Source organism: Stylophora pistillata, chromosome 8 (genome assembly GCF_964205215.1).
Source record: "Stylophora pistillata chromosome 8, jaStyPist1.2, whole genome shotgun sequence".
Classification (NCBI taxonomy): domain Eukaryota; kingdom Metazoa; phylum Cnidaria; class Anthozoa; order Scleractinia; family Pocilloporidae; genus Stylophora; species Stylophora pistillata.
In genome coordinates this window covers 29,738,384-29,757,671 of record NC_142526.1, presented here as the reverse complement: position 1 = coordinate 29,757,671, position 19,288 = coordinate 29,738,384, and the positions used below count along the sequence as shown (strand labels likewise).

At 39.5% G+C, this 19,288-nt stretch overlaps 2 protein-coding genes across 3 annotated transcripts in view; one reads left to right on the top strand and one right to left on the bottom strand.

Annotated features, from left to right (window-relative positions):
• The window catches only part of LOC111323381 (phosphatidylinositol-binding clathrin assembly protein LAP), an 11,730-nt gene extending 290 nt beyond the window's left edge, over positions 1 to 11,440 (top strand). The window contains exons 2-16 of the mRNA XM_022926710.2: positions 55 to 197; positions 1,670 to 1,745; positions 2,053 to 2,155; positions 2,252 to 2,291; positions 2,553 to 2,609; positions 2,990 to 3,049; positions 3,762 to 3,813; positions 4,562 to 4,710; positions 4,962 to 5,044; positions 5,344 to 5,500; positions 5,777 to 6,119; positions 6,653 to 6,883; positions 7,674 to 7,894; positions 8,538 to 8,657; positions 9,680 to 11,440. Of these exons, the coding sequence (XP_022782445.2) occupies positions 55 to 197; positions 1,670 to 1,745; positions 2,053 to 2,155; positions 2,252 to 2,291; positions 2,553 to 2,609; positions 2,990 to 3,049; positions 3,762 to 3,813; positions 4,562 to 4,710; positions 4,962 to 5,044; positions 5,344 to 5,500; positions 5,777 to 6,119; positions 6,653 to 6,883; positions 7,674 to 7,894; positions 8,538 to 8,657; positions 9,680 to 9,691 (1,847 nt within the window). The 3' untranslated portion in view covers positions 9,692 to 11,440. The remainder of the gene's footprint in view (positions 1 to 54; positions 198 to 1,669; positions 1,746 to 2,052; positions 2,156 to 2,251; positions 2,292 to 2,552; positions 2,610 to 2,989; positions 3,050 to 3,761; positions 3,814 to 4,561; positions 4,711 to 4,961; positions 5,045 to 5,343; positions 5,501 to 5,776; positions 6,120 to 6,652; positions 6,884 to 7,673; positions 7,895 to 8,537; positions 8,658 to 9,679) is intronic.
• LOC111323402 (monocarboxylate transporter 3) lies at positions 11,027 to 18,859 on the bottom strand. Of its 2 annotated transcripts, XM_022926731.2 has the most exons (6): positions 18,684 to 18,859; positions 17,653 to 17,941; positions 14,884 to 15,458; positions 13,993 to 14,133; positions 12,799 to 13,027; positions 11,027 to 12,169 (listed from the first exon to the last, which is right to left on the bottom strand). In XM_022926731.2, exons 2-6 carry the CDS (start codon positions 17,834 to 17,836, stop codon positions 11,988 to 11,990), a joined length of 1,311 nt encoding a protein of 436 aa, XP_022782466.2. In that variant the 5' UTR covers positions 17,837 to 17,941; positions 18,684 to 18,859; the 3' UTR covers positions 11,027 to 11,987. The 2 variants fall into 2 exon arrangements, with proteins under 2 accessions (XP_022782466.2, XP_022782481.2); XM_022926746.2 differs by lacking the exon at positions 17,653 to 17,941 and having other exon boundaries at positions 18,684 to 18,858.
• Positions 18,860 to 19,288: the final 429 nt, after the last annotated feature.

Below are 19,288 nucleotides of genomic sequence, written 5' to 3'. Positions count from 1 at the left end.
GTTCAGAGTTGACAGTAGTTGACGAATCTTTTATTGATTTATTTTTCTCTTCAGATCTAACCTCCTGCACACAGAATGACAATGTTTCGATTCCAAACTTGGCGGATTTAATATTTGAACGATGCACGAATTCCAGTTGGGTTGTAGTTTTCAAAGCCGAATGCACTTTCCATCACTTGATGTCATATGGGAATGAGGTAAGTTTTGGATCATGCTTCTCTCTAGGAATTCAGTTACCGAGAAAAGACATTCCCGAGTGATAACAGATTAATGAGGCACCCGTGATAGACACTTGGAAACGCTGGGAAAGTTCTTTCACACAAGTTAGTGTTTGTACCAGTATCCGATGTCACCTTTAAAATCAGACATGTCTCGCAAAAACATGTCGGTGCTAGTTTTGTTGAAGTGCTCTGTTATCAAATAACTATCATATTTTAGTCATCAATCTATGTTTCGCTTTTGATCAGTTTTGAACGACATTTTCTTTGTAGCAAGGCGACATCGATAACGATTTGCCATCAATTTGGCGTTTATCTCGTTTGGCATTATATAACCGTGTTTTGTGTCATACCAAGTGGCAAAAACAATTCTGAATAAGCTTGCTTATAGCAACCCCTAAAATATGGGGCTCATCGTAGAACCAATAAAGTATTAGTGTTTTTACAAGCCCATACAATGTTCCACGAAAGTTTAAACTCGCCGAAAGTTGCAACAGATGATTTTTCCTTAAAATTAAACTGAACTCAACAAAGGAAACTACCGCGACCGAGGCACTTTTTATTATTGATACGAAGAATGAATAACTCTTGAATTTTATTTTCATTTTGCAATGTTAGTTCGTTCCCGCCCCTAAATAATTTGGGGGTTTGGCGATCCTAGTTCGAAATCAAAAGTTGCGATTAGAAATTAATCGTTAATTCGAAACCTTAAGGTAGCGAGTTGTTTCAGTATTGTACTTCAAACAAGAGGAAGACATTTGCACCATTTAGTTTTTTTTTTCACTGTTTGTTCCTGTCGTACGTGAGAGAACGTCCCGACGTGTTCATCAGTATAGGTTTCTATCTTTGAACCGGCGCTAATTATCATGTTATCTGGCATCTTTATTATCTAGGTAGCTCATCATTTTATCTCCTGTATCGATCTTAACAAGAGATAAATCTTTTTTTTTTTTTGTGGGATTTCTGTCGTATCGACTACTGTTTCAATGCTTGTTCCCACTGAAATTATTTTTTAAGCATTTTTTTTTCTACCGATCCAAAATTCCTCTTTGCCTGGATTGATTTCCGTGTATACCCAAGTGTGTAGTTTACGTATTTATGGCGTATACGTATTTATTTATCACCCAATTATTTTAATTTGCACCTGAGAAGGTGTCCTGAAAATTTGATTTAATGGTTGAAAATAATGTTTGAATGCATCAATGAAAGGTGCATTATAATGTTCCTGTATTTAATAGTGTAGCTATGTGTTTAGTTGTTCATTAACAAAGAAATTTCAGGAGGTCGTTAATCTCTATAATGGTTATTCTCTGGTGCTGTCACTCAAATTAAAAAAAATACTAGTTTACTTACAAACAACAGAAGTCATTACTAATCACACAGTTAATAAATATTCATCAAATATTTTGAAGAATATGTGTTCATTTGTATTCTGCTAATCCTTTTCACAGAGATTCATCCAATACTTGGCTTCAAGAACATCAAACTTCAGTCTTGGTAACTTTCTGGACAAAAGTGGTGTTCAGGGTGAGTAATGTTATTGTTTTATTTCAAGGTGTATTGTCAGATTTATTTTAAATTTCTATAATTTTTTATCAACAAATTAACCCGACTGTGATTCTCATGCCACCATATTCACCTTTAAACTTTAACCATTTATCATAATCATAACTGCTGTTTTTAGTTATATGAAAAAAAAAATGGTGTTATAGATATAATGCGTCATTGAAAATGAAGTCTTGCTAGGTGTTAAAAAGACTTAGTATGTTCCTTCAATTATTGTCCATAGTTAATTCAAACACAATTGAATCATTTGTTGTTGTTTTTTGTAAAGGGTATGACATGTCAACATTTGTCAGGAGATACGGGAAATATTTGAATGAGAAAGCTTCTTCCTACACAGAAATGGGATATGACTTTTGCCGAATCAAAAGAGGGTAAGGCGGGATCCATTTTTAAAATTTGTTTATTCACGCAAGTTACCTGAAACACATTTGTATGTTTAAATTAACAACAATTCACTTTGCTTATAGAAAAGAAGAGGGTGTTTTAAGAACTATGGATGCTCCCAAAGTAGGTGTCTTTAGTTTTTTGAAATGATATACTGTCATTGTATTTATAATGCAAAGTTGTTTTTTTTTTTGACTAAATTACAAGATAGAGTATGTTGGTCTGGTTAAAAGTTATTTTAGTAATGTAAGAGTCTAGCCAGTTGGCTAGAAAGAGATAATCATGAATTATATCATTAAAATAATGGTAATAGAAAAAAAAATGGTGTTTTAAAGCCAAACTTAGGTAGCTGTTTTTCAATTGTCTTCCTTTTTTTATCAACAGCTTCTCAAAGCCCTCCCAGTGTTGCAGCAACAAATTGATGCTCTGCTTGAAGTGGATGTATGTTAATTTTTTTTCTGTATCCAACTTTTTATTTTTTTCCCAATAACTCATAAAACATTTTTGCTTTTAACATGTTTTTATTGTGTGCAAATATCTCTCTTACTTTAGCCTTAAACCTTAAACAATGAGTGATGTAAATGCTACAACTTTCTATTTGTCTGGGAACATGGGTCACCAATTTTGTGACTTCTATAGCAAATTTAATTATCATGCATGGCAATGAAAATGGTTGAAGCTTGGATTACTGGTATACTTGTACATCTAATTTTACAGTCTATCTGATAAGTGGTGGGTTTCTGCTGTATGTTTTCAACTTGAAGGCCTACTAAATTAAGTCTTGCAAATCTTAACATTATTTCTTTGCTATTTTTTTCCAGATTAAATCAAGTGAATTGACAAATGGTGTGATAAACAGTGTTTTTGTACTTCTGTTTAAGGTAAAAAATGTTGGTTACATTTTTTATTTTATGGTGATACATGCAACTTGGAAGCACCAAGTGAAATCAAATTTCATAGATGACCAGCAACATTTTTTTTTTTTTTGGTGATGCTGAGTAGCCTTTTAGACTGAAACATCTTTGGTGAACATGTTTACATTTACTTGTTCACACATGGCAAATGAGTTACAAAACAGTTTGTACAATGTGTAAAATGTTATGTGTTATTTTTAATGTAGCTAAATGGAATTTAATTGAGGTAACAACTAAGAGTGTCAGTGTTCTCTAGTAGTCAGCAATATTTTTGCAAATGCACTTGCATCCGAATTTCATGTGCTCTTCATTTGAAGCACTCTTGCAAGTGCTTGGAGTGTGTACTTGCAACATTCCCAGGCAGTTTTTACCCGCCCATTCCCTCCCTTTTTCCACAGTTTATTCAGGGTGATGGGTGCCTTTCCTGCATGGGGCTCATGGCTGGGTTGCCAGGATTTGCCAGCCATGGGGGAAGTCTCCATCTAGGAGCTGGCTGCCAATAGTGGAGGCTCCTGAATGTTTCAGGCACTCAACCTCAACTTAGTGATGCAGTTGTTAATGCAGAGAAATGAGAAATCTGCAGGGATAGATTGTGGGATACCTTTTGCATTATTGTTTTTTTTAGGATGGCTTCTCTTAGATTATCATAACCTTGAAGTTTCTTTTCTTTTGTCATTAGGATTTAATCAGGCTATTTGCCTGTTACAATGATGGAATTATAAACTTGCTTGGTGAGTGACAGTGCTGTAGCTTGTATTTGATGATATTCTTAAAATCTACCCATTTGTATCTGTTGTAGTTCAATTTTATCCTTGGTTCAAATTTTATTTTCCTTTGTTTCAAACTCATTATCATGCATTAACATGACCAAGAACAAAGGAAAATAAAATTTGAACCAAGGATAAAATTGAACTACAACATATCTATATCATGTTGACAGATAAATGATACAATACTAGAAAAGTACTCCTACTTAAAATTCTTTTTTTTTTTTTTTTGTCTTTCAAAACCCTCTCCCTAAATGTTAAGAATTCATCTCTTCTCTCCAACACGTCCTTTTATTTTGCCCAATATTCCTTTTGCCTATAAGTTTCTCGTTCCTGTCCTTCTCCCCCTGCCCCAACCATCCTCTACGGTGCAATGGAGGTACAGATGTAATGAGAGCTAGCCCTTCATCTTAACTGACCACTGTTTGAGCTTTAAAGAATTACTCATTGTTTTCTTCAAGAAAAAATACCATGCTCCATAGATTTGCAAGTTGATATAATGAATTATGGTTAATGAAAATTTTTAATGAATTTGATTGTTTTATACTGTTTGATTTCCCAGTGGTCCTTCCTGTCTCTTTTAAATGCACCCCTCCTTCCTGGTTTATCTTCAGTCACATTAGGCAACAATTTACAATTACTTTGTGAAAGGATGCCCTCAACAAAATCGGCCTTTATGTAATATTTGATTTTTTAATTATTATTTTTACAGAGAAGTACTTTGACATGAACAAGAAATCGTGCAAGGAGGCACTAGAGATCTATAAGAAATTCATAACTCGCATGGACAGAGTGTCTGAGTTTTTGAAAGTTGCAGAAGATGTTGGTTTTGACAAGGATGATATACCAGATCTTAGTAAGGTAGTCTATCAGTAAACAACAGGATTCTCTTTTCTTGAAAGCCACTACGGTTTTCTCTTAGAAAGGGGGCAACATGTCTAAAACCTTTCACTCATCTTTTATCTTATACTGTGGTCCTTTCTCAGCATGGAAGTAGAATGATAATCTGTTGATTTTCTTTTGCAGTTCACCATGAACAAATTTCAACTGAAAGCTTTGCCATCAAGTTTACTCATAGTAAAATGTTTTTTTTTTTTGTTTTCTTCCTTCAGGCTCCTAACAGCCTTTTGGATGCCCTTGAAAACCACTTGCAATCATTAGAAAAAGGAAAGGCAACTAACCCACCTACATCAAAGTAAGTTGTACTGCATTACATAAAAAAGCCTATCACTGTTCACTTGACTTAATTATTCTTCTGTGCTCTGTACTGTTTACTTGTTTTTTTTTTTTCTAGTGTACAATGTGTTTGTCTGATAATTTAGTTTTATGGATGGAGTTTGTAATGTAAATTGGCCACTTTGAAGAGCTTCTGAAGCTGATTTTTCAAGTGTTAGCCCCTTGTCAGAGTGAAAGGTGCATAATTATAATTGTTTGATGCTTAATGTAAAATTGTCTCTTATGGTGTTGATGGGAAGTTCCTGTGTTGGATTGTAGGCCATTGACAATACCAAGCATTACCCTCCCACCATCGGCAACAGATGCTTTCAGTGCTGGCAAGTTTACAACTAAGTTTGAAGGAGATGATGCTACCGATGCTGGCCCAAAAAATGACCTTCTTGAAGAGGAGGAGAAATATCTTGATGCTTTCAAGGTGGGCATGTGACTTTTTGGCTGCTGTCTTGACATTCAAGGGTTTTAATATGATCATCAGTATCATCATTATTATTGTCACTAATAACAATTGACAATCCTTGCGCACAACTTTTTGCACCCCATTTGATGCTTAGATGTAGATTTAATGCAGTATTTATCTCCAAATTGCAGAAATCCTTTATAAACAGTCTAGAAGAAATCCTTGACCTTTGTTATTATTATTATTATTATTATTATTATTATTATTATTATTATTATTTCTTTATTTCAATAGAAAGCAAAAGATTCTGGAACACAGATTCAAGTACCTCCAGCACAAGCAGCAACTCAGTCACCAGGCCAACCCAAGCAGTGGGAGTTGTTAGGTGAACCAGCCCAGCCTGCTGTAGCTCCACTAGGATCTCCTAGTGATGACCTCCTACAACTCAATGCAGCATTTGCTGCTCCTCCTTCACTGTCAAATTCTGCAGCTTTTTCACAGAGTCCTTCCTTCCCTCCCAGCCAAGGCTTTTCAGCTGCACAGGGCTTTGGACCAGGCTCAGTGCCAAATGGTTTTGGTGCACCTCAAGCTGGTCTCTGGGGTGCCCAAGCCCAAGAAGCTCAAGCCTCTTCCAGTGGTAAGTACCTTTGAGAAACACTGCCTCCTGCAGTATGATCTTAGCCAGGTCTGTTAGCTGAAGAACTGTTTGACATGAAATGAAGATGTTAACTCAAACAAAGAAAAGACCCAACACATATTCATTTCAAATTCCGGGCAGTTTGCCAGTGTCCTAAAATCTCAGACATTTGTGAGGACAATCACAACTTCTGCAGTAAGACTTAATTTTGGTTGGCCTTATCTAATTTGCAAAAACCATGACAAATCTACATTACCACAACAAATTTTTGGGAGAAGAGCAACAAAGTGATGCAGTCCTATTTGTTTCAGATCTGTGTCTGGCCTTATTTTATCAGGGTGTAGCAAACTGGCTGTGACAGTTTTATTTGTAGTATTCAATAATTTGAAGCCACATTTTCAGCCCTATTCATCAGCAAACCCTTCCCACCATCCCAGTCTGTTAGTGTAATACTGAAACCATAAAATTGTAGAGGAGGTTTGACAACTCCCTCTTGAGCACATCACAACTTTTGTTGTTGCACATGTGTACAGGTTTTAGCAGCAGCAGTACAAACCCATTTGACAGCCAAGGTCAGGATGAGTTTGCAGCAGTTTTCGGTGCTAAACAAAGCCCTGTTCAAGGTCCTGAAGGTCTGGGAGACATCTTGCTCCCAACAGTTTCTAGTGGAGGACTTCCACCAACACCAATGGACAGTGGTATGAGCAGGGAGCAGTCAGGAACAGACCTTCATTCCAGCCTACAGAGAGTTGCCAAGTCCTTAGGTGAGAACGTATATGTACAGTGTAGATGTACATGATGTAAATCTGTTGACCAGCTGAGGTTATTTGGAGAGTGTCTGTTGAATAGGCCATACGCATGTGTACATTGGAGTTCATAATTTCAATCCCAATCCTTGCTTTGAAGGTAGAGATTGGTGAGTTTCAATAGGAAGCTATTTGCTAGTGGCAAAGATTCATGAAAATTTTCGTGCGAAAGAGGCATTGAGGTAAATTTTCTGTAGTGATGTCATGGTGCTATTCCCTCCATTAAAGGTTTTTTAAAGCATTCCCAATTTGAAAATGGTTTTCGTAATGTACTGTCAGTAGCGAAAATTATCCACAATTTACTTTCATCTATTGTGGTCAATAAAATCCAGTTACAACAAGAATCATTCAAAGGTTGAAAGTGTGAAATTTTGAAAATTGATAACTATTTGCAGTAACACAAAATTCTAGGTAACGGGCTGTATTTACAATTAACAGAAAGAATTAGACTGTGAGCAACGCCTCATTATTTTTGTAACAAGCCATGCATTTGTCACTCTCAGGAAGATATGAGATGAGTGGGGTAGAGGTTTGCCTGGGATCTGTCACCAATCATTGTCAACCTTTTTTTTTTTTTTTTTTTTTGCTTAAGCCCTCATACTTTCATGCAGGATAAGAAATGCTTACCAGTATCTTGAATTACTAATAATGAGGGGTGTGCATGCAGGCTAGTAAAGAAATAGGACTTGATTAAAATGTCTTTAGTATCTTTTTGTTGAATAAGTGGATAATGTTTTATGAATTATAGATTCATTTTCCTTCACCAATGGAAACATTATGGGCACAGCTGGTAAAACACAGCACCAATGGACAGCACCAGCACCACAGAGTAAAACTGGTGGACCTAACTGGCAGGCACCCATTACAGCGAAAACAACTTTACCAGGTGCAGGTCTGTCATCTGTGCAGCAGCCAGCTGGACTCAGACCACCCTTCACACAGCCGCAACCAATGGCACATCCTTTCATGGTATGTGCATATACAAAATGTTGATACCCCTCATGCAGATTATTTATTTTTTGTATTCTCTCTCTTCTTCCTTCTCATTGTTTTGGCTCTTTACTTTCAAAAAATTTCTTGTCTCATAGATTCTTTATTATTGATATTATTGTCTTAGTCATTGTCATTGTCCTTGTTATTGTTGCTAATCACTAGATTTAAGATTTCCCCATGAAATGGAAGGGTTCCACTCCACCCACAGCCTTTATCCCAAACAATTACATAATGTTTTAGTTGTATCAAAACCTATATATCAAAACCTATTCTTCCCGCACTCCTCCCCTTAAATGGTCAGTAACCCGGGGATAGTTATAGATACTGTTCAAAATAAAACAGGGTTTACATTTTGAAAACTTAGACTGTATAGGTGGGTGTTGACTAGGTGAGCTGGGTCTTAAATGACATGCACTTAGACCCCGATTGTTATTCCTTGTTCAAGAAAATGATCCACAGGATATCTATTCCCTGCCCAGCAAACAAAGAAAAACAAGCTATCGATTGGGCAAATTCATTTTAGATCGTTGGGTTGTAAGCAGAGTAGAGTGATGAATTTTGGTTTTGTTGTTGTGGGATCTTGAGGTATTGTCTCCCTTTTTTTTTTTTCCATGCGAAGCCGCCTGGCCAGCCAGCAGTGTTCCCCCCTCAACAGGGCTCCATGTTTCCATCTCAACCATTCCAACCTCAGAGACCCGTACAGCCTAGCGACCCATTTGGACCTGTCCCTGGAAATCAGGTAAATTGAAATACTATGTACTCTTTGACTGAGTGGGAGGGGCCGGACGGGAAAATATTTGGCTATCGGTCATGAGGCACGGCACAGGTGGCGTGCCTCATGACCGCCTGTGGGCACGGTCCTCGCTGCGTTCGTTCCGTACGTTATGACCTGGAGCCAAATATTTTACCATCTGGTCCTCTCATTCAGTCAATAAGTACAAAATATGTTACAGTGTCATGTAAGTCAATAAACCTTCTCCCAAACCCCTCACGATTTTCAAAATGGCGGACAATCGTGAGATACTCGCAACGTCTCTGGTGACTCGTCTCGACTCGTTTAATCTGCTCCGACTCTGGTCATCGTTGAAATCTGATCGGCTTTCTTTGGATTCTTTCTTTGTTTTGCTGGGTTTCGTTCGATATTTGTGCAGGGTTTCACCCCTGCATTTCGATTTGTTATCGATTTGAACGTAACAGCTACGTCATCAAACGATTTCACAGGTGTGCATTACTCTGAACACATCTAACATATCATTTGAAGAAGAATGTAAATTGAAAGGGAGGGGAAAAAGGAAAAAGAAATGAAAACGAAAGACAAAACAAAGCTGACGTGGCCAGGGATCGTACCATATCCATTGCGGTGGGCAAGCAGAGCGTAAGAAGCGGCGAGTTCTGTATGGAAATACATTTAATACATGATGCACACTCATTTAATACATGATGCACACTCATTTTATACATGATGCACGCTCATTAAATGATGCACATTTGATGCACACTTAAAATTTCCATCCCTGTTCCTGGCCAGTCAATTGACTAGTGTACAATCTCTTTTGTAACTAAATCCTACTTTTGTTACAATTTTGGTAGCGACAAGAGCTGTTCATTAACCCCGCTACATTATACACCACAACTCTTTTTGACAGCAATAGTATACAATTACTGTATACAACAGTAGGCACATGTAGTCATAGACTGCAACTTATTTTAGAATGTTTTCGTTTTTCTCGATACTACAGTATGAAACGTTTTTCCTCATAGGTTAGATTCTAAAGTCGATGCCTTCATAAGATGTTGGATTGATCACACTGGTCTGAAATGAAAACTTCACGTGAATATACATTGTAAATCTGGAGAGATAATCTCAAGCGGAGCTATTTTCTAAGACGGTTTTGTAGTCTCGACTTTCATATAGATAAGCAATCAGAATTGTTCCCAGGGATACCCTCCCAACCAGGGAACAAGCCGGCAACTAATCATTCCTTCCAACGTTTGGAAGTCTATCTTTCCTGTGACTTTGTCACGCATTCTGTTGTCACGGGTTTCCTGCCGTCACGCAATTTTTCTTGGATGCTTTTGCGTGACAATCCCAGAAGGGCTTTCGACAGAAGGAAGATAATGCTCCAGATAAGCAGGGTTTTACGCAATTTAGGGGACTGACAGGCCAGCGATTCAATGAAGTTTATTGCTGCCAGTGCAGCAGTGCAAAGGGGGCTTTTGCTAGTAAAGCTGTAGCAGAAAGGTAATCTCGTTTTGCAAAGCTTTTGTTTCCGGTTAGGGGTTAATTAGTTTCCCTAGGAATTTAGAATGTTTTGTATAATTTGACCATTAATGCAATTTCCATCAAGACCTAATTAAGACAAATGCGTGGAACGAGAACTGGTCTTGAAATATAATCACAGTACAACATGTTTTGTTTGATTGTTCAAAAGTTATTTTTGATTCTCCTTTTTGGTCAATGTTGTTTTTGTGATACCTGGTGTTGATGTCACTTTTTCATCCAAATTCATATGGACTTTTACAGCCTTTTTTACTGCCTTCTGCCTCCAAAAAAAATGCACTTTGTTCTTAAACATGGATTTCATATTTGCGATGTGGGCCACATTGTCAACTGCACTAGATTTCGACGTTCAAAGCACCAGGCTGAGCCTGGTGTCTGTTGTAAGCTGGTCTTTTGTCATTTTTTGTTTTGCATTTGGAAATGTGATCCACTTTACTCAATCATTGTTCTGTGCTAGGATTAAGTGGTCGTTCTTTAGTCTGTCCGAGGTATCGTGAATTTAAGATACTTTCACAAGAACTCAGCCAGAAATTCTTTTGGGGCGTCAAAACGAACAACCTCAGATTGTCTGAAATTGAGAACTCGATCCGTATCTTCCTCCTTGAGATGCTACAGAGGAAGTTTGCCTTTTAATTTTGAGTAGTTTGTTTGGACGGAAAAATTAGCTTTGGCATTAAAAGAAACCATAAAATATTAGTTTGTTAAAGTGGCAAAACACCAAACGAAAAAGGATCAGGGATGGTCAAAGATGGAGACGATCGAAACTGACCGCAAATGAGAAGCGCGCGTAATTTTGAATAAATTCTTCAAACAGTAACATAGCCATATTAAAGATATATTGATGGTACTGTTTTAATTTACTTTCATTGAAAAGAGACAAACCCCAGTTCAAAGGCCAAAAAGGCAACTAAGCAAAACGAAACAAGCAGTATTATCGACCACTTACGATCAAATTTTCGTGACTCGACGTGGATCTTTATTTGCTAAGAGTGTGATCGTCTTTTCCATGATTTTTCTGGAAGCTTTTCCATCTTGATATGAAATATCCTTCAACTAACGCGTGCAAATGCTGAAGTTTTGATAAGTGCAACATTAAACCAATTACAATGTATCCTAGTGAGTCAGTATATTATAAATAGTTGAGACTTCATTGTAAGTTGGTACCAATTGTTTATTAATGAAAGGTTAAGTGCGTTAGAGACGTAACACTGCATGACATGAACAATAAAAACAATGCCGTATTTGAGTCTTTTATTTATCAGTGTAGCACTTAACGGAGCTGCCTCGAGTAAAGCTTTATTTTGAGCATTTTCAGGCTCTTCCATGTAGGTTCTCGGTCAGGCCAAGGGGTTGTTAAGTGAAAAAGCGAGGAGGCGCTGGCTTGCCCTCAGTTGGTTTTGAATGTGAAGCTACCAGCACCGACGGAGTGGGAGTGCGAAATGTGATGGATAGGGAGAAGGCAAGAGAAGAAGACGATGTCGTGTTTTCCTTTCCCTGCTTTCTTTCACTCGTTTCTCTCCTTTCGCGCAGTGCACGAATAGGGAAAAGTTGCCGGATCCTTTTGACAACCGCGCGCCCAGGGTCGCTCGCTTGCTGGGTTACTCGTTTTTACAAACCAAGATTTTGAAACAGGCTAATCGATTTGGTGGTGATGTCACACATATTACTGCGCAGCTGAAAATATGTTTGCAAGGGAAAATATACCTCGCGCGAAGCCCTCGCGAAGAAGAGGATTCGGAACGGTGCGCGCGAAAAACAGAACCTGCACGACTTCCTGACACAGGAGGGTTACAGGACGGTCTCCCTTTCCACGAGCGCTACCATTATTTGCGCTTGGTCATCTTTCAGCGGTAGATCATCTCGGTTTTTGAAATAACGTAAGACAAATACCACAAGCGCACTGCTCATCATGAACGAGCCAGACATGTAAAAGGCAGGTATGTACGACCCTAACTCATCCGCAATGAAACCTACAAAGACCAAAGCAAAAGGCATGATTAAAACGGTTTTCAGAGATGTAGGTTGCGAAAACTTGACAAGTTCTTAATTAGATATCACTGACTTAACCGTCATTATTTCAACTAAATGATTTAAATAGAGAGCGAGTGATCTTTCTCCCTCATCAAGGTTTAAAGCTAGGCTTTGCTCTAAATGAAAAATAAAAGACTCAGGAAATGAAGGGAAAAGCTTAGCCTCAAATTGATTCAAAATGGAATTGATCGCGTAAAATTGTTGTTGTTTGATCACAGGCGGACCATTCTGTGAGTATGTTGATAAAAAATATACTTTGAAAATATTTTCAATTACCTGGCGGTCAAAAGCGCTAAATTCTACCATTTTAAATGCATTGTGATCTGAAAATCTTAAGTGAAACGATGGAGAGTGTATCAGTAAAAGGCGTATTCAATGGCTCTGAGAGGCAGAAAACAACTTATCTTTGATGCACTGAAATTTCTTTTCTCTTAATCGAAGGTTCCCAGACAAAGTGTGTTGAAAATTTTGCTTTTCAGGGCTTTATTCGCAACCGCCGTACAATTCTTAATACTATTAAAGCACGTCTTGCACACCTACAGAGTGGTCTGCCTGTGGTTCGATATACCTGCAAACGGAGGTCCAATAGCCATAGTAAAAGATAAGAAAAACAACCAGAAACCAAAGGACTTGGAACGCTGAGTGTCCGGTATACAGTTTAAAATAAGGTAGTTGATGGGCGTGGCCGATGATCCCTCTGCGAAACCAAAGGTTACGAAATAGAGCATGAGGAGAGCATAACTCCTGGAGCTAACGGGGCACAGAAGTGTGGCCACACCCATCACAAATCCTGCTACCTAGTAAACGAAGGGAAAAGGAGTAAAGATATTTTTAATTGTACCGTAAATTCTGTATTTTGAAGTTATTTCATATCAATGTGATAGTTTTCGTGGGTCATAACTCAGGGCTTTAAACTTACGCGCACTCAGATCGGTTGAAATGACGAGATTCATCACAGCATAGGGGCCGGGGCACAAGTGTAAGCTGACTTTGATTTTCCTTTTCGTCAATTAGAGTATAATTTGAACCAAATCAAACGTTTTCTTCGACCCCTTCAAATGCAACGAAAACGAGTCATTTATCTTCAATAATGTAGGCAACAGTAGTAGTTTTCACGTTTTGCAAAACTTCCGACGGAATAATAATCCGATGCAACAGTGAAATTAAAAATTATTCAACCAATCAAAAGCTTCGATGAAAAAGATTAATGTGTTTAATTACCTGGGAGACTCAAATGAATAGAGAATGTGCGGTCAAGATATATGGATCTGGCCTCGTTCTCCAGTACAAAATTCAAAAGAATACATTATCTCAAGCGAGGCCAGAAGGGCTAATTTAAATTTAAACGAAAGAATATTAATCCGGCAGCCATTAATGAAAGTGGTCTATAGGGAGAGAGAGTTGACTTCGTCTCGTATTCCCCCTGCTCCTCAACCCCCACCCCTTAGACGCCTTCCTACCCTCCCCCTTCCTGCTTGCTTGACTAAAATAGAAAGAACAGTTGGTCATTGTCAATCATGAGCGCATAGTAAATGCTGTTACAGTTACTCCAGCCGTAGCCCTCAAGCGGGTTCTCAATGGCGCTACGACACAAGCAGCAAAGCCAGCGTGTTTCGAGCAGGCGTGCGATGACAGCCTGCGAGGTGTCCACGAAGTTCTGGCACACCTCTCGCGCGCTTGTCTCGCTCGTTAGCTCGAATCTTGCAGGCTTTACCAATGGTGCCACGATGCTAACGAGATCCTGCGCTTAGACTACTCTAACCTGGAAGATATGCTGTGCGTGAAATCTCTTGTCACACAGTTTTCCAACCACCAGCCTGGCTATGACTGAAGCAAGTCCAAATCCGAAATATAACATCGAAGAATGTTTACTTTGGATACCAAGATCTCTACAGAAGCTTGCCTTTTAAAGAGAAAGACAAATCTATATTTATTTAAAGTCTATGGTCCTTATTCCAAACAAAATTCCTCAAAACTTGGTTTGCATTCAAAAAGGGCATGCATTATTTTGGACTGGTCACGTTCACCGTGTGATTTCAAGAACAAATGACCGCTTAAAAGATTTTTGAAAAAAGACAGAGTTGTGGGAAATGGAAAATGATTATGGCAAAAGCAAAGCTGGGATTTCCACTTTTCCATTGTGCTGACTAAAGAGCTCGATTTGCTTAGATTAAACCCAAGAAGAGGCCAGGCAACCTCGTTCCTGGGGCCTTTTCCCTTAGTTGGGGTAAAAGGCCCTGGGAATAAGGTTGGAGGCCAGGGTGTATCCACAAAATGAACAAATGACCCTTGAGCGTGCAGTATATGGAGTAATTTGGAGTCAGAATTCGAAACACCGGCGATAAATCAACTCAATGAAGGTAAAATTGTAATTTTCTAAAACCATACGCCTTCGCGTGAGCTTTAAAGCCAAATGTTGAAAACATAAAATAGGCAGCTATTGTGCTACTGGTAAATATGTGTTTGCCGTTCTACGTTCGCCCTCTCGTTTTTGTGATTTCTTTGCCTTCACTCGTGCGACGTCCAAAAACTCGCCAGTTACTCAGCTTACTGGCCGCGGAGCTGGGGAGGGGCGGCGTGGGGGGGGGGGGGATGGGTCACGCTACATGTCTTGACATAAAAAGGGTGAGGTAATTTTATGCTTTAAGCTCACCATATGAACTTGTGGAATGTGAAGTCCAAGATACAAAATAACAGTTGATACTGTGTAAACTACAAACGGCGGATGTCTCCAGATGGTAAATGTATGTGAAGAACTCTCATCTTGATGTTCTATGGACCCTCTTCGATACCCAGGCTCTTTCTTCAAGTTTTTATGGAAAAAGAAGCCGAATACACAAATGGGTGAAGTCAAACCGGCCCATATAAGAAATGAAGTCCGCCAACCAAAACTATCAAGTAAAACCTGTAAAACAGGAGACACGATCATGATGCCTGCAGCGTGACCCGCTACTAGTGTCCCTGTGGCTAAAGATCGTCCCTTATCAAAAGACGCAGACACCACTAAAAACAAAGCTGTGTGAACACAGCTCGCGCCAAATCCATACATACAGCTAAAGGTGAAATATAACATCCACATGTAGGGCACTCGGGAGCTGGTCAAAAGGCTCACGATGCATATCAACGCGCCGCTTATGCTGACGGCCCGGCAGCCAAGTCGATCACACAATTTTGCCGCCAAAGGTCCAAAGAACGACGCACATGCCATGCACAGGGATCCCACCCATGCTGCGAAAAAAAAAAAAAAAAAAAAATCAAAGATGCTACAAATAATAGTAACCATGAAGAATTTATAGACCAGAGATCTATTCTTAACCTTTTTGGAACGAAAATCGAGCTGAAAATCCCGAATAACCATTTCAGCAGGGAATAAGGTTGCATTTCTCGATGACCTCGATGTCTGTAAACAAGTTGAGAATCCGAATGCGATGGCCTCTTAAGTTTAGCCTACCCATATGGTGAATCTGAATACCATTGAAATAAAAATTACTGAAACATTTATAAATTAAGAAATGTTTCCCCTTGGGAAAACCTAATCTCGGTGTCTAGCGAGTCTAGAATTAACCATGGAGTAAATTACGTCATGTCACCCGTTCTACCTGAATCTGTTTTCGAAATGGCATGCAAATTCGTGCATTTGGCACGCCCAGGTAAAGATCTGTTAAAACTTTATAGGAGGGTCCGACGTTGTAATCGCCAGAAGCAGCAGATTTGCACAAAGTTCTCTTTTTCGGGACATTGCTTAAAAAATGTTACCAGATGGATTGGTAGCGATATAAGGTTGTATTTGTTATCTAATAACACCTAGGCCAAACGTCGAACTTCATAAGAGACGAACTGACCATGAACTGCAAATTAGGTTCAACCAAACGGGTAAAGAGCGATTGTCGGGCCAAGCGTCGAAGCGAGGCTTCAAATAAGGCAAAATTTCGACTGCTTGAGCCGTATTAGCAACATGTATTCGGACCACATTTGGTTATTGTTAGGTCAAGGAGTCCTTTCGAAATTCAGAATTCAAATTATGATCGCTTTTTTATTAACCGCAGTCGGTTCCGAAAACTCCAAAACAGTAAAGGAAAAGTGAGCTTCATTCATGGGGCATCATAGACAATTCTAGTCATGATAAGCACCACAACTTGATCACAACAATCCCAAAAAAATGTCCAAAATCAGACAAGCATCGGAAAATATACTGTAATACCTCGTAAGTGCTAGACTTTTCGCTTTATTACCGTGACTCTTTCAATAATCGCTGTGGTTAAATGACTGGCTGCCGGCCAAGGTTCTCAAAACACGAAATGACCGGCAGTCGTTACTGATTTTGGGTGAATTTGACGAATCGAGAGAACTTAGCTGATCAAAAATATCATAGGCTGGGGCGGATCCAGGATTTAGTCAAGTAAGGTTCGGATAATTGTCCGAGGGCATGCTCCCCCGGGATATTTTGAAAATTAGGTCTTCGGAAACATGATTTCCAGTATTTTGAGGGAAAATTTAGGGGGTTCGGCCCAACCACCCGAACCACCACTGGATCCGCCTCAGTCATAGGTAGTTTTTATAGAATTCAAGGCGATCCTCTTGACCTATGAAACTTTGGATTGGCGGGTTGCTCAAGATCTGTCAAATTTAACAAAATCGTCAATCAATCAATCAATCAATCATATCCTTTATTTAAACACGATGAGGTTTAAAGCTGGGGGCTTGTGGGGTCGTGTGAATACTAGCGTCGACCTGCTAGTTTTGAAAACCTTGACTGGTCGCTGGTAATTTCGCCGCAGCCATTAGAATTTGCTTTGCTGCTTGTCTCAAACTCTGCTTTACGGCAAGCTACACAATACCCTACGCTCCTTCCCGTAACTGGGCCACCCTTCGTCATCTTCAAAAACAGTGCAGTCGTTACAGGCAGTAAATTTGCATATCAGACCCATGCATTTTCAAGTAGAAAACAAGCCTTGTGTGTGTTTTCGTCGTCAATCGAGTCCGAATTCGCTCTACAGCAGGGTCAGCAATGTTTAGATTTTTCCAATGTAAAAAATTGGGTTTGCGGTCAAGCTCAAGTACGAATGCTTCGATACCGAAGCTGAAATTAACAATATCATACGAAAATTTTTAATTTATTCTCTATGTTCGATTCAGGAAAAGATCGTGATGTATCTGAGAGTCGATCTTCGCACACTCTGTCTGTCTACCCGCAGACGGATAGCTAGCACCTACTTAGCGATCGAAATTCACTTGGACGAACTCATGCGCTTGACTCAAACGTCGAACTTATGATCCAGGGGTTTCACTGAAGGCCGGTTAACGACGGTCTGTTTAGCCTGCAGGCAGGCTTTTGTTTTTGAGTCCCGTTTCAAGTTACTTTGTTCATCTCATGTGCAAAGTTTGACCTTCGGTCAAGGCCGAAAAACTCGTAACGGCTTACCTGTGCGAGCTTTCCCCTGTCGAAAGTCCTCTAACAAGACAGGATTTAACACCCCAAAACTAAAAAGGAATCCAAGAATCAAAATACTTGATATCAAACCAAGACCGCACACAAACCAACTCCACACACTATCTTCCTGTTGACGCTTAGAGCTGATGCATTTTCCTCCATCTTCGGTGTCCATGATGAAAGATGATGTCTCCTCGTTTTTTATGTTTTATCCGTTCAGGCTGGGCTTGATGCTTAGAGAGCCATCGTAAGCTTAACAGACACTTAAGAACGGCTGCAGCTGTCCAACAAAGGAAAGAAGAACTGTCTTACCGGGTGGCGAGTTTTGAGATTCGAGTCAAAATATAATCTTCTCGTCATCGCGTGCTCTGAGTCAATTTACATGATTTATTCTGGAACAAACCAGTTTAGAATCCTTGAGGAAGAATCAATAAATGTGTACTGCGGTTTCATGAATGTAAGAAAGCGATTCTCGCGGTAATGAACCCTTCTTATGTAGCCAACTGGGAGCTGGTCATTATGTGTTGGTTCGTATTAAACCCGTCGACGGGCTGGCGTGTTAGCTCAGTTGGTAGAACACTGCACCAGTATCGCAAAGGTAAATACTGGCAAAAATAAATAGCTACCGGCGTCACGTAATAATTGCAGAACCTCACGTAAAAACGCGAAAATGATTGAAGAGAAAGAGAACATCACATTAAAAGTACAGCAGAAGGAAAAATTGCAACAAATATTTTACAGCTGCTTAAAAAGAAATAGAGATGCAAAATCTAGTTGGTAGGGTATTCGAATGGTCGAGTGCTCGCAAAATTTGGCTTTGTTCTAATTGCTCACAAAAATTATATGGGTGCTCGCTTGCTCGTGCGCGCAAAATTTTTGCAACTGCTTGCGTGCTCGCATTCTCGATAACATGTGCTCGATTACTCGAAATTTTGCTAATCCTGCTTTGCAGTTATTTTTTAAATATGTATAAACGTTAGATCAGTATGATGTAGTTGACAAAAATGTTGAAACATTCTTACCTCTGGCTTGAGTCTTTCTTCAACAGTTCAGTCTGTAACTGTTTTGGAGGCGCTGTATGTATTATCGGAAAAACTCGGCACGAAGCTCCATGACAAGCATTTCGTTCTTTGGTTTATTCGTTATCGACCATCTAGTACATCTCCTTGAGTGCTACCCCGACTAACTCACGTGACTACGTGACGTAATTTGGCATCAAGCAGGGTTGTAAGGTGCTGGGACTGGTTGAACTGCCCAGTCAAATCATTAGCTATTACTTGGCGCAAAACAACGTATCCTATCGATAGGAGAGAGACTCCGACTAACGGAAAATTTACGAAGTACTCGAAGTCCTCGCGGCTCGCCATCTGTATTTTTCTCAAAAGTGCTCGTTGCTCGCCATCTGTATTTTCTAAAGTGCTCGCTGCTCGCAAGAAAAATTTGACAACTGCTCGTGCTCGCAAAAATAGACACGCTGCTCGCATGCTCGCAAATGCTCGCAAAGACCATTCGATACCCCTTACTATTCCCGTGCAGGCAATTTAGGGGAGGGTCCATATCCCGACACTAGCAGATTTGGACCGGGGGTTCCAAATTTAGGGGGGGTCCAAATCCGCTGGCAAAAGTC